The sequence below is a fragment of the Bubalus kerabau genome, chromosome 4, assembly GCF_029407905.1.
Source record: "Bubalus kerabau isolate K-KA32 ecotype Philippines breed swamp buffalo chromosome 4, PCC_UOA_SB_1v2, whole genome shotgun sequence".
NCBI lineage: Eukaryota > Metazoa > Chordata > Mammalia > Artiodactyla > Bovidae > Bubalus > Bubalus kerabau.
This window is the reverse complement of record NC_073627.1, coordinates 76,500,065-76,515,281: the sequence shown is the minus strand read 5'-3', so window position 1 is coordinate 76,515,281 and position 15,217 is coordinate 76,500,065. Positions and strand designations below refer to the sequence as shown.

Genomic DNA, 15,217 nt, shown 5'->3' with positions numbered 1-15,217 from the left:
AATTTTTGAAAATACAGTCCCCCACCAACTTGTTAAATACAATTTTCATGCTGTGTTTTTCTCATATTACCTCATGATTCAATTGGGGTTCTGCATCCTTGGCCAATAAATTTTGTAGACGCTGGTGTGTCCTGCTCAGCTGTCACATCTAAAGGTATACCCTGTCCATCTGTCCCTCTCCTGGTCAGTGTTGCCTGGTTTCCTCAATGTATAATTACTGAGGCTTTTTTCCTCCTCTGCAATAATAAGTAGTCTAGTCTGGAAGGAGACACTTTAAGGTGGTGTGTAAAGGCTTATACATAAACAGACATACATGCTGTTCTTCATCAAAATTTTCCCAAGAGGTGGCACCCATTGATGGTTCTTGCCTGATCTGGTCTTGACCATGATAACTGCTGATCCCCCAGCTCCAGAAGTAATAAGAGCCCTCCCTTCTCCCTGTCAGTTTGTCTGTGGTATGGATTCCTATTTTTTTTCAATGAACTCATAATTGTATAATTATACTTAAATATTTCAGTGCTCAAGTTGTTCAGGCTGGTTTCTATATACTTGTGACATGCCCCTATCATTTTTTTTTTTTGAGCAGTCCCTTAATTTCTGAAATAGCAAGATGTTCCAGATTTATCTTCTGTCTACCTTCTGCCCCACCGTAGAATTAATCATTTCTTCAAGGTACCCTGGTTCTTTTTAGTGGGAAATGGTATGAGAGACCAAGATCTGGATTGCTAGGCATGCTCAATGCTATTTTGATATCTTTGCTTCCTGGAAATTTCAACAAAGTTATGTGTCTACACATAGCTACAAATATAGATACCTCTATACGTATATGTGGATGTAAACAAATATATTCATACATAAACACATTTTAGAAATTATGAATTCCCACTGATACCTTCAACTTCAGTCCATCCCCAGAGGGTTCTTTCTTGTCTCTTCCATTATATACTTCTGATCCCCTTTTCCATAGTGAGATCCCTGGGTCCAAACCAATCAATGCATTTACTCTATTTGCTCAGTCTTGAATTAATCTAAAATGACTTCCAAATTGCTTTACCCATGCTACAACAACAGAATAAGTTTCTTTGAAGGTTCAAGTTTGTTTGCTCTTCTTCCCCAATCCTACCCTATCACATCCTAGACTGAGGTTACACAGTCCAAAGTATGTCATAATAGGTTAGTTTTTTCCTTGTTTCTCCACTTAGTATATTTATTGTATTCATTCCAGCAAGCAAGGCTTATCGGGTTCCAAGTATTTTTATTAATAAAATTTAATTTTTCAATATGTAAAAACAGCATAATTTTAGAAATCCAAACTATACACAAAATTAGACTGAGAGGATGGTGACTTTTCTGTAGTCTTTTCCCCCAGTCCATCCCTTGTAGAAAACAGTGTTGTTGTTTTTTCATTGGGACTGTTCCTGCGTTTCTTCTTTTAGTGATAAGCATATATATGGATGCCTTCTTATTTTCCCTTCTTTCTTATAAAAAAGGGTGGCACATCATAGGGCTCCTCTGCACTTGGTTGTTTTCTTGTAACACCTCCCGGAAGTGACTCCACGTCAGTTAATAGAGATTCCCTATTCACTGCATTGCTGTGCTGAGCCCTGCTGTGTGTATGGATGCCACTGGATGTTAGTCAGTCTCCTGTGCTTGCATGCTTAGATAGTTCCCAGTTTTTGACATTACAAATAATCCTGTAATGAATAACCTTGCCACATATATTTTCAGATTGTCGGAGGTATTTATCCTAGACAAATTCATAAAAGTGTGATTGCTGGGTCAAAGGGTAAATGCATATATTAAACCCCCTCTACAAGCCTTGGGCCATTTTTGCTTTCAGACCCCAACTCTCCACCACCTAGGCCAATAGAGTGTATTGTCAAGCCTCTGCTTTTTTGTCAATCTGATGGGTGAGAAATGTTATCACAGTGTAGTTTTAAACTACTTTTATCTTATAAGTAAAGTTAAACATCTTTTTATTTATTTGGGTACCAGTTTATATCTCTTTTCATAATTGTTCTGGTCTTTTGTTCATTTTTCTATAGGCTTGTGTCTCCTTTATTTCCTCTATTTTTAAAAGCTCATTATAAATTTGGTATATTAATTCTTCATCGGTGATGTATGTTGCAAATATTTTCTCCTTGTCATTTGCTTTTTTTGGCCATGCAGAAGTGTTATTTTACTGTTTTACTTTAATGTAGTCACAAGTATTCATCTTTTCTTCTGTTGCCTCTGGATGTTCAGGCATGGTTTATAAAATCCCCCAGCAGATATCTCCCAAGCAGTTTGGTTGTCATCATCAGCTTGCACCCCCACGTCCCATCACAAAAGCCCTGGTCAGCTCAGTGCAGACCACCTCATTTCTCAAACATTCACTGGGATGTTTGTGTTCATGCTGCCTATTTTGGGCATCTGTCTTCTGGTCATTCATAAAAAGACCAGATCTGGTAAGGAGGAAGGGGTATGCTGTGTCTAGGGGAAGGGGAATAATCTTCTGAATGAAGGAATGCATCACTTGGGTCTTATTTAGGGAGCACAAGTTCCCAGGGAACAAGCACTAGATCAGCCTTCCGACATGAGACCTGTTCCTGCCCCAGTCCCGTCCGCCCTCGGCAGGTCCTGCATGAGGCAGCGTGTGAGGCAGAGGCCATGCCCATCCTGTATCCTCACACCATCCCCTCCTCCTCTCCGCAGTGCCTCCCACCCCTCAGCTAGGCTGGACGCAGAGTCTTGATGGGGACTGTACTGGAGCCAGATTCATCCTTGTCCCTGCAGAAGCAGAATCCTGCTTTGAGTACCACATGCCAGGGATGAAAGTGTGCTGAGTCACACCACGCAAGCTATATTTCTTCTTGGGCTTCCCTGGTAGCTCAGTGGTAAAGAATCCGCCTGCCAATGCAGGAGACGTGGGTTCGATCCCTGCGTTGGGAAAATCCCCTGGAGACGGAAATGGCAAACCACTCCAGTATTCTTGCCTGGGAAATCCCATGGACAGAAGAACCTGGGGGGCTGCAGTCCACGGGGTCGCAAAGAATCAGACACAACTTAGCAACTAAACACCAACATTTCTTCTTATTTCATGCCAGGTATCTGAGCAAGGTGTAGATAGAGTGGGCAGCTGGGCTGGCCTGTGTATTTTTACAAGTTTGCCAGAGATCATGAACTCTCCTTTTCTGGATGTTGGGATGTCCTGGTCCCTTAGCCATTCGATCCTGCCCTTCATCCCCCTTTGCTCTGATTACCATCAGGTCACCTGGAGCTCAGGTGGGCTGACTTGGACCCAGAGGTGAGGGTGAGCACAGGGGCTCGGGACTATAAATGAACGGGGCATCTGGAGAGGGGTGGGTGTGGCAGGGCCCCAGCCTGGGGTCTGATGGTGCTGGCTTCGTCTCAGTGAGGTCAGCCGCTGGTGACGGAGATGCGCTGTGTGTCACAGAAGAGGAGCTGGCTGCTGACGACGAGGACATGCCGTCCTTCCCGTGTACACAGGAGGGTAAGGGCTCCAGAGCGCCCCTCTGATCCCCTCTCTGGGCTAAGAACCACCCCGCCCCTGCCCTCAGCCCCAGGCTGGGGAGAGACTTGCCTATCCGCATGGCTTCACCGTCCTGGCTGTTCCTTCCCCACTGCTGCCTGGAGGCTTAAAGGGTGGAGTTGCACAGGCCTGGGTTATGCAGTACAGATGAAGTCAAAGTTTGTCACACGTGACATCTGTCTCCAGGGCTACTCCTGAGACCTACCGGGGACCTCTGCCATGTCTCCCAGGCCCACCTTCCAGAAGTGTCCCCTTCATCATGCCGCTCAAGTGGTCTGTCCTTCTCAAGCTCACGGGACCCAGCTTGGCATGAGAAACTAATGCCCCGTGAACTGTTACTTGGCATAGGGATTCTTGGCAGGTTTCAGTCTGGATTCTCAGCCTTGGCTGTCCATTGTCATCACCCGGGGATGTCTGACACCAACCCTCAGAAATTCTGATCTCTTAGTCTGGGGCATGGATGGGCATCAGGGTTTTTAAAAATTCTTGTTACTCAAAATGCGCAGCTGAAGTTGGATCCATCTTAGAAACTGCACGACCGGGAACATCACAGCTTTCTCGCTGGGCAGTGACCACCTCCCAGGGTCTCCAGGAACACTGGCTTCCCTCCCGCTTCTGTACGAGGGACCGACAGACACACTGGAACCATCCGTTTGGATTCCAGGAGAACTTCAAGTGACCCCCAAAGTCTGGGGACTAGTGACCGACCTTCTGGTTGGCCTGGGACTGAGGGGTTTCCCAGGAGGTGTGACTTAGAATTTTTAAAACTGAGACAGTCTTGGCGAGCCATCCTGGTTTGCCCAATTCTGAGGAGTTCCCTTAACAAGAGACTTTCAGTGCTAAAATCCGGGAACATCCTAGGCAAACTGGGAGGAGTTGGTCACCCACTGGTGAGACAAGGCTGGCTGCCCTGTAGTACGGATCACGACTAAGGCTGATGTTTGGGGCAGGGGTGATTCCCTACCATGTGGGCTGAATGACAATGCCATGGAGACAAATGATAACGTGATGCCAGTGTTTTTCCAAGGCCCTGACTATGGTCTCACCTATTCCTAAAAGCTGTGGGCTTCCCAGATGGTGCTAGTGGTAAAGAACCCACCTACCAATGCAGGAGACATAAGAAACGCAGGTTTAATCCCTGGGTGGGGAAGATCCCGTGGGAGGGCACAACAACCCTCTCTAGTAATCTTGCCTGGAGAATCTGATGGACAGAGGAGCCTGGTGGGCTACAGTCCATGGGGTCGCTCAGAGTCAGACCCGACTGAAGCGACTTAGCACACATGCCCATTCCTAAAAGCTCCAGGACCTCGAGAAAAGGCAGTGAAGTGGGTGGAGATGGAGACCAGCGACAGCCCCCTTTCCGAGGATGGTTCCAAATGTGCCGAGACAGGCCAGAACAGGGGAACTGACCCTTTTAGTGGCAGCCTCCACCACTGGGCTGTTTTTGTCCCCACCCCTCCCCACCCGCCACAGGCCAGCCGGGACCCCGCTGCAGCCGCTGCCAGAAGAACCTGTCTTTGCACACTTCCGTGAGGATTCTTTACCTCTTCCTGGCCCTGCTCCTGGTGGCCGTGGCCGTGCTGGCCTCTCTGGGTGAGTGCAGGCTGCCAGCAGCATTGGCTAGTCCAGGGCTCTCTACCCCGGGCTGTGGGGGAATTTCTCATCAGGGGTCTGTTGGGCACCAGAACCCCAAAAGACAAGCACAGATCTCTGCAGCTCAGGACCCACAACAGCATCTTCCTGGCTAGGGGCTCTGAATGCCTGCTTCAAGCTGTGAAGACTGGCTCCTAATTTCTGGTCAATAATGAGCTGTGTGGCCTTGGTCCCTCTCAGGACCTCTGTTTTCCTACTGGTAGATGATAAGATGGGCTTCCCAAGTGGCTCATTTGTTGAAGCATTCTCCTGCTAATGCAGGAGACGCAGGAGATATAGTTTCCATCCCTGGGTCGGGAAGATCCCCTGGAGAAGGGAATGGCAACCCACTCCAGTGTTCTTGCCTAAATCCCAGGGATAGAGGAGCCTGATGAACTTCAGTCCACGAAGTCACAGAGTCAGATACAGCTGAGCATCTGAGCACACACACGCACAAAGGACAGGATAGGACTCCGTTTCCGCAGTTCTCAGTTTCAGCTCCATGTTAGCATTGTCTGGGAGCTGTAAAAAATATGATGCCCGGGCCCCACCCTGGATGATGGAATTAATTCAGTATTTAAGCTCTTCAGATGATTCTGGTGTACTTCCAGGCTTAAGATTACCAGATCAGATGACTTCTAAGCCCTTTCCTTGGTCCTTATGTTTCTCAAAGTGAGGTTGGATGCCTATCTGCATCAAGGTCACCCCCAGGATCTGTTAAAACTCAAATTCCTAGTCTCACCCAGACCTAGTAAATCAGAATCCTGCCAGTGCAGCCCAGGGATCTGAACCTTGGTGGTTCTCATACACTCAACAGTTTTTATGACAGTCTGCATCCTGCCAGATTCAAGTAACCTCTGCCTTCTGTGGGCTTCCCTGGTAGCTCAGTGATAAAGAACCCACGTGCCAGTGCAGGAGTTGACAGCTCGATCCCTGGGTCAGGAAGATCCCCTGGAGGAGGAGGAAATGGCAACCTACTTCAGTATTCTTGCCTGGGAAATCCCACAGACAGAGACGCCTGGCAGACTGCAGTCTGTGAGGTCGCAAAGAGTCAGACACGACTTAGCAGCTAAACACCACCACCAACAACTGCCTTCTGGATGCTAACCATTTATGTTTAAAAGTAAAAACAAATTTGAAAGCTTCTTACTGCAATCCCATTCCATTCCTAGCTTCATTCTTTAAAACTCTTCTGTACAAAGGCAAGCCAGTAGGTTTGCTTGCTATAGTGGACTAGAAACTAGAGACAACTGGGCTGGGCCTCAGGTGAGGCAAGGGAGACACGGAGGACGGTCCCTGTGGGTGCCGAGCCTGCACTTGTATGACCCCTAGGATGGGGTGCTTCGTCCTGACCCCTCTTAGAGATATGCAGTAAGTGGCTTTCCCAGCTTGAAGGCGAGAGGCCCACATGTTAATGATTTGAACAAACAAATCCTTGTTGGAATCATCTTCCAATAATCCTGAAGGTGTTAATGAAATTCAGCACAAACCAGCACCTCCTATGTGTCACATATTGAGAACACTGAGATGAGTCCATTGTATTTCATCCTCAAAAGGAGTGGTTCTCAATCTTGTCTGCAGGTTAGAATTCTTTTGAGGGCATTTTAAAATGTATGTGCTGGAGCCCTTCTTGCCACGTGAATGAAATCATAGTCTCTGGGTAAGACCCAGGCTTTTAATCATAGAGGAAAGCCCCCAGGCGATCCCAATGAAGTGGGAAGGTTGGGAAACCACTAATTAATCATAAAATATTATAATAACTATTATAATAGTTATATAGTAATAATAGTTATTAAAATAATTATAATAGTTATTAACAATTTATTAAAAGTTCACTCTCCCTGTTAGTTTTTATTAAATTATTATAACTGCACAATAAGATATTAATATATAATATTATTATTTATTAATTATAATTAAGCTATTAACTTCATAATTATTAAGTTTATTATTATTAACTATTATCTTGTTATATTAATTATAACATTAATATTAACTTTTCAATTGTATAATAAGATGTTATTGATAAATAATAAATAACATATTAACATGTTCACAGGATTTACCTAGTGGTCCACTGGCTAAGACTCTGCAATCCCAATGCAGGGGGCCTGGGTTCAATCCCTGGCCAGGGAACTAGATCCCACATCATTTCAGCTAAGAGAGAGCCACAACTAAAGATCTTGCATGCTGCAACGAAGACTCAGCACAGCCAACTAAAGAAATACATATTTTAAAAATACAAATTTTTTTAAAGAAACGAACTTCCCAAGCCCCTCACCCCGACTCAGCTCCACCCCTCTCTCTGCTAAATCACATCACAGAGTCTGGCCATCCAGAAAGTGGCTGAAATCCCTGGTCAGAGGAGGGTGAAGAACTGTAGCCCTGCCATTTAGAGCCAGCAACCTGGCCACTGGACCCTTAGCGGTTCCTGGTCGGCCCTCAGAGAGCCTCAGCTCCCAGCACCCACGGGACCATTAAGACAGCTCCAGCAGCACACAGAGAAGAGCCTGTACAGGCACAAGAGCCCCTCAGAAGGATGGACAGCACTGAGCGCCCACTGCATGCCCCCTGCATGTCAGGCGCTCTCCCATACATGGTGCTCATGAGTCCTCTGAGCAAGGCTCCGAAACGGGAGGCCGGCTCCACTCCACAGACGAGAGGGCAGCATGGGAGGTGAAATGATTTCCTCCAAGATCCAGGGTGAACAGGCTGAGGATTATAAGAACTGGGGGTGAGCAGTGTCTCTGAGAAATCAAAGGAGAACTTTAGATTTTCCTTTTTATTTTCACCTCCAGCCTGGGTGTCCCCACTCCTTAGGATGGTGCTAGCCTTGTTCATGGGGTTTATAATCTAGAGTCCAGTTCGCAACCTTTTTTTTTGTCAAGGGCTAGGAAGTAAATTCAGACCATGTATTGACTTGGTCGAAACCAAACTCTGCCATTGCAGTGTTCCCAACAGGAGGGAATTTTTATATAATTGCTGAACTGTTTATATAGAGTATGAAACAGACATTAAAGTAATGATTTTAAAGTGACTTAAGGCTCAATAAGAACATGTCCATGACAGGATACCAATAAAGCAAAATAAAATAGATGAGATGTGCAGAACATCCCAATTTTGTACTGTTGTCTTCTAAAAAAACCATGTATCTGTGTAGCTATAGGGGCTTGCCTGGTGGCTCAGTGGTAGAAGACCAGCCTGCCCATACAGGAGACACTTGCTCGATCCCTAGGTCAGGAAGATTCCCTAGGGAAGGAAACGGCACCCCACTCCCATTGTTGCCTGGTAAATCCCATGGACAGAGGACCCTGGCATGCTGCAGTCCATGGGGTCGCAAAGAGTCAGAAACAGCTTAGCAACTAAACAACAACAACAGTGTAGCTATAAAATGGCTGAGATAAATAAAGTTTGAGATACACAAAAATGTTGATGGCAGCTGTATCTCGGTGGTAGGATTAGAAATAACTTTTATTTTCTTTTTATATTTCTTTCTGATTTGTCTCTATTCTAACCTATGGTCAGGTTATAGTTCTAAAATCTGAGTGGATGGAAATTATATATGTATATGCACTCCAGTACTCTTGCCTGGAGAATCCCATGGAGGGAGGAGCCTGGTAGGCTACAGTCCACAGGGTTGCACAGAGTCGGACACGACTGAGCGACTTCACTTCACTTCATGCATGATTTATGTATTATATATTCTAATGCATACATATATGCCCCCATATGTATATATACACTTAAGGGAGATATGTAAAGAGATTATCTATGCCTATGAGTGAGTGAGTGAAGTGAGTGAAGTCACTCAGTCATGTCCGACTCTTTACGGCCCCATGGACTGTAGCCCACCAGGCTCCTCCATCCATGAAATTTTCTAGGCAAGAGTACTGGAGTGGGTTGCCATTTCCTTCTCCAGGGGATTTTCCTGACTCGGGGATCGAACCCGGGTATCCCGCATTGCAGGCAGACGCTTTACTATCTGAGCCACCAGGGAATCCCTTATCTATGCCTATAGATATACACTAAGTCCCCTACATACAAATGAGTTCCATTTCAAGAGCATGTTCGTAAATCTGGTTTGTTCGTAAGTCCAACAAAGTTGGCCTAAGTACCCAACTAACACAATCGGCTATATAGTATAGTATTGTCATAGGTGTATAATACTTTTCACACAAATAGTACATAAAAAACAACCAAACACAAAAAATAAATACAACATTTTTAACCTTACACTACAGTAACTTGGAAAGTACAGTAGTCCAGTACAAAAGCTGGCGTACAGGGGCTGGCATGGAGTGAACAGGCAAGAAGAGTTACTGACTGGAGGAGGGAGAGGAGGTGGGAGACGGTAGAGCTGGAGGGTCATTAGCAACAGGAGGCAGAAGGCAAGCTGCGATTTCACTCACGCCTGACACTGATGGAACAGGCTCTCTTGCTCCTTGCGGGACTCAATTCTATCTACCCTCTTGCTTCCAGACATCCTGGGTTTGAAATAAAGACATTATACTACCGTGCTCTATACAGCGCTCTACAGTAAGCTACACAAAAGTGCACCCACTTGTAGAGGATGCACGTGTGTGACAGTGTACGCCAGACACGTGAACTAGCTTACGTGATTGGGCATGCAAACGCACGTTCGCATCTTTGACAGTTTGAAACCTGAAGGTTCACATGTAGGGGACTTCTGGATATAGATATATAGATACACAGATACGTTTTTGAGAGAAGTGTGATAGACTCTGGCCATTGAAACATCTTCCCTTACAGCCATTGGGAAGCCCCTTAGAAGAAGAGTGGGTGGTTTTGGCTAACGAGGGGCTGATAAAAACGCCTTCTCAACAAATGACTGCTGTTTCTCTGACCTAAGCCCCTTTTCTCATCCCTGTTTCCCCTGAAGTCTTCAGGAAAGTGGACTCTCTCTCAGAAGACCTCTCCCTGGCCCAGGCCATGTATGACAATAAACTCGTGTCTATGCAGAAAAGTCTCCAAGGGCTGGGTAAGTGTCCAGGGCTCAGGCGCGCTAAGGACCAGGAAGGAAGGCCAGCATTACTTGGAGTGGGACCAGGCATCTCCCCAGGCCATGGTGCCCTGGAACAGGGCAGCCTTCACCAAGCTTCTAGGCTCAAGGGAAGGACAGTCATGGCTCCCTACCTCCCTGTCCAAATGGAGAACCCACCCAACAAGGGCTGCTACCTTGGGATATGCCCAGGACTGGGGCTGAGAGTTCTGTATGTGGCACAGATCTGCCCAGAGCCTCCAGGTAGAGCAGAAAGCTGAAGACAGGCCACTTGCTCTCATGTATCTGAAGTTACTGGGTTGGCCAAAAAGGTCATTGACACGAACGAACTTTTTGGCCAGTCCAATATTTTTTTTAAGGCTTTTCTAACACTCTTGACAAATTGGCCCTTTCCTCATCACTGCCTTAAAGTTTGCATGGTTTACAATCTCTTTATCTCTTGCTTTCACAAGACAATCTTGTTCTGAGAATGAGACAGAAAGAGCCATAATATAAGGGTTTAGAGGGAGGCTGCTAGGTGAAAAGAGAAAGTTTTATTCTACCACTAATTAGCTGAGTCATATTTGGCAAGTCACTTCTCTGAGCTTCATTTCTCAGAAGTCTCAGGGGAAAAACGTTCCTGCACCCTTTTCTCCACAAGCTTATGAGAGGTTCAAATAAAAACAAATATTTATTAAAAAAAATTTTTTTTCAAAACCAAATATTAAAATATGGGGAGAAATTTAAAAAATAAAATGGGAGGTTCTTGGCAACCTTAGGAAAAGTTACAAAGATATATTTTCTTAAGACTTTGGTGAGGAGATGTCCTAAAGCCTACATTTCCCTCAAGAATAAAAACTTGGGGTAGAAATAAGATGGCACAGAGGATAGTGAGGTTTTTCCAAAAAGGATTTCATAGCAGGTCTTCGGGAAGGAAGAGGGATAGGACAGCCACATGCCAATTCATGATGCTCTGAAATATTAAATTGAAAGAAGCAACTTTGCCCTGTGAGCCTTCAGCAACTCAAAATGTTGCCCCTTTCTCCTGAAGATCTGAAAGCCCCGAATAACTGCTCTTTCTGCCACGAGGCTGGGCTGCTGGGGCAAGAGATCAGAAAACTGCAGGCGGAGCTGGAGGGAATTCAGAAGATGCTTCTAGCTCAGGAGGTCCAGCTACACCAGACCTCCCAGACCCACGACCTGCTCTCCACCACCAGCGGTCAAATCTCTCAGGAAATGGGCAGTTGCTCCTTCTCCGTCCACCAGATCAACCAATCTCTGGGGCTCTTCTTGGCCCAGGTGAGAGGCTGGCAGGCCACCACTGCTGGCCTGGACCTGTCTCTGAAGGATCTCACCCAGGAGTGCTACGATGTCAAGGCGGCAGTACACCAGATCAACTTCACGGTGGGGCAGACCTCCGAGTGGATCCATGGGATCCGGCGGAAGACGGACGAGGAGACCCTGACCCTCCAGAAGATGGTCAGCGACTGGCAGAACTATACGCGGCTCTTCGGCAGCCTGCGCACCACCTCGGCCAAGACCGGAGAAGCGGTGAGGAGCCTCCAGGCCACCCTGGGGGCCTCGTCCCAGCGCATCAGCCAAAATTCCGAGAGCCTGCATGACCTGGTGCTGCAGGCCATGGGCTTGCAGCTGCAGCTGGATAACATCTCGTCCTTCCTGGATGACCACGAGGAGAATATGCACGACCTGCAGTACCACACGCGCTACGCCCAGAACCGCACGGTGGAGAGGTTCGAGACGCTGGAGGGACGCATGGCCTCCCACGAGATAGAGATTGGCACCATCTTCACCAACATCAACGCCACCGACAGCCACGTGTACAGCATGCTCAAGTACCTGGACGACGTCCGGCTCTCCTGCACCCTGGGCTTCCACACCCAGGCCGAGGAGCTCTACTACCTGAACAAGACCGTCTCCCTCATGCTAGCCGCCACCGACCTGCTCCGGGAGCGCTTCGGCCTGCTCAGCGCCCGCCTGGACCTCAACGTCCGCAACCTGTCCATGATTGTGGAGGAAATGAGGGCAGTGGACACACGGCACGGGGAGATCCTCCGGAACGTCACCATCCTACGAGGTGAGAGGCGGGTGGGAGGGGGAGCCTGCCAGGGAGCTCCCAGAGGGGAACGCAGAAGGACCTAGTTTGGGGCGCAGTATCCTGGTGGGCTGATACAGCCCTGCAGCAAATGCCTGGGATGACTGGCAGCTTTCACATCCTTGTCAACCTCTTTTGGAAAAGTGTATGGCAGTGATGAAGAATCCTCCTGCCAACGCAGGAGACGTGGGTTACATCCCTGGTCCGGGAAGATCCCCTGGAGAAGGAAATGGCAAGCTGCTCCAGTGTTCTTGCCTGGAAAATCCCTTGGACAGAGGAGCCTGGCGGGTTATAGTCTGTGGGGCCCCAAAGAGTCAGACACAATTGAGCGATTGAGCACACACACAAGTCTCCTCACTTGCCTGACATAAAAATTTGGATTTTTATATGTGGATCTATGTATGAGTCCACAGAGAGATATAGGCAGAGCTCATCCTTTGGAAACTCTGTCTTCTCTTGATTTTTCCCTTCCCTCCCCCTCACTGGTGCTCTCCACCATCTGCCCCTCAGAGGCCCGCCACTCTGATGCCCTCTGCTCTTCCCATCTCACCCCTGCATTTAGGCAGAGTTCTCCAGAGAAATATGAAAGACAAAGAGAGATTAAAAGGAACTGGCTCGTGAGATTGTGGAGACTGGCAAACCCAAAATCTGTGCAGCTGATGCCCTAGTTCAAGTGCAAAGGCTGAAAGCTGCTATAGAACCAGGGAGAGATAGTGTGTCCACTGAAGGTTTGTTGGGCAGGAAATGCTGTTACTCAGGGGAGGGTCAGCCCTTGGGTCTATTCAGGCTTCAACTGATTCAGTGAGGCCCACCCACATTGGGGAGGACAATCCGCTTTACTTGGTACTGATTTAAATGTTAATGTCGTCCACAAACACCCTGTGCACACACCCAGAATAATGTTTGGCTAAATATCTGGGTATCCCATGGCCCAGGTAGCTTGACACCTAAAATGAACTATCACAAGTGCATCCCTCATCACCTTGGCACCCATGCCTATTTCTTTGTTGTTGTTGTTCAGTCAATAAGTCATGTCTGACTCTTTGTGACCCCGTGGATTGTAGCCCACCAGGCTCCTCTGTCCATGGGATTCTCCAGGCAAGAATACTGGAGTGGGTTGCCATTTCCTTCTCAAGGGCATCTTCCTGGACCAGGGATTGAACCCGCGTCTCCTTTGTTGGCAGGTGGATTCTTCACCGCTGAGCCACCTGGGAAGCCCAGTCCCATTTGGCAGGTGGGCAGGGATCATTCAGGGAGCTCCAGGAGACAGAAGGGAAGCACCCACTATCCCAGACAGCATTGTTGTCTCCATGGAGCTCAGACTGGAGTCAAGCTCTCTGATTCTCTGGTTCTCTTTAACCATGTAGGCTCAAATCTGTGTTGCCTTCAATTTTATGTCAGTGAGCATTTTTGCTAATATTTTCTTTACTCTAGATTAGTGGTGTTGCAGGGGCTGGGGGCGAGGTAAGATCTTGTTTGCCTGGTGTCATATTGCCAGGTACTGAGTATTTCCTTAGTAACTGAGACAGTCTCACAGTGTTTCATTTAAAATATGTATCTGTATGACCTCTAGAATGTTCCAGTGAAGGTGTTAGCAGATAGTTCTCATGATTCATCCTCTAGTAATCTTGTTTTCTTAGGTTGCGTTCAATCTAAAACCAACCGAAATGTAAAGCTTTCCTCGTGACAAAGCCTATTCGTTTGGCCTCACAATCTTTTTTTTTAATTTTTTTTTTAAATTGGAGTATAGTTGACAATGTTGTGTTACTTTCAGGTGTACAGCAAAGTGATTCAGTCATACACATACTTGTATATATTCCTTTTTAAGTTATTTTCCAGTTAAGGTTATTACAGGATGTTGAGCAGTGTTCCCTGTTATACAGTAGGTCTTTGTCGGTGATTCATTTTAAATATAGCAGTGTGTACATGTCCATCCCAAACTCCCTAACTAGCCCTCCCCTCCACCCTTCCCCACTAGCCTCACAACCTTTGTGGACAAGACGTGTGTCGCAGGTGGTGTGTCTTTATTTTACAGAAAGGTGACCTGAGATGAGGAAAAGTTAAGGGATAGTTTAAGGTCACACTGTGATTAAGATCCTGACCCACCATGGCTCTGAGGCGCAAATGTCTAGTGATGAGCCAGGAGACACTGAGAGTGTGAGCTTGCAGATACCAAAAAATGCATTTCCACTGAGGTCCTGCTTAGGTGTCATGTGTTGGACAGACAGGAAAAGAAGGAAATGGTATTGAAAATATCAGAAGTGAACCGTTTGAGACCCTCATCCAAGTCATGAAAATTTATATTTGCTCCTGTCCTAATGATGCCAGAGTTCTCATCAAAGAACTTCGTCTTAACTGGAGACCAAGGTGGGACATCACTTTGAGCCACATTTTACTCTCAGTTCAACCTCTGTATATTTATTTAAATGCTATCTTTTGGCTAACATTCTTCTTGGTTGTTAAATCACCACATATAAAGTCTCTCACATCTGAAAGAAGATTTCAAGGACAAAGTGTCCATCACTTCCTACAGGAAGTATCATTAATTCACTCATTCATCTACAGACAGGGGCTGCCAGGCTCTCAAGCTGGGGCTGGCAATGAGGTCTCCCTCTGTTTGGAGCCAAGCTGCTATCTAGAATAAAGGAAGAGGGACAGCCATGGCCAAGTGCTGACTGAAGGGCTGGGACTCACAAACTGTCTGGGAAAAGAGCCTGGATTCTAATTTGCTCTGGGTCTTTAGGCAGAATCACTTAATCTTTCCGGGCCTCTGGTTTTTGGACGGGGAGGGGGTTGTTTTGTTTTGTTTCATATGTAAATCAGTGGATAAGACCAGTTGTTCTCTGAGATCTCTTCCAGCTTTGTGATGAATTCGGAGTCTCCATTTGCCAACCAGAAAGCCTTTGGTACCTGCATATGTTTTGCACCTCTCATAGAATGT

General features: G+C 46.7%; 2 protein-coding genes across 2 annotated transcripts in view; both read left to right on the top strand.

The window, feature by feature from the left end:
- Positions 1 to 15,217, top strand: part of ESCO2 (establishment of sister chromatid cohesion N-acetyltransferase 2) — a 188,122-nt gene that overhangs the window by 35,065 nt on the left and 137,840 nt on the right. The gene's annotated exons all lie outside the window — the stretch shown is intronic.
- The window catches only part of SCARA3 (scavenger receptor class A member 3), a 36,645-nt gene that overhangs the window by 12,534 nt on the left and 8,894 nt on the right, over positions 1 to 15,217 (top strand). Inside the window, exons 2-5 of the mRNA XM_055577797.1 lie at positions 3,395 to 3,493; positions 5,006 to 5,125; positions 10,065 to 10,163; positions 11,215 to 12,258. Of these exons, the coding sequence (XP_055433772.1) occupies positions 3,395 to 3,493; positions 5,006 to 5,125; positions 10,065 to 10,163; positions 11,215 to 12,258 (1,362 nt within the window). The remainder of the gene's footprint in view (positions 1 to 3,394; positions 3,494 to 5,005; positions 5,126 to 10,064; positions 10,164 to 11,214; positions 12,259 to 15,217) is intronic.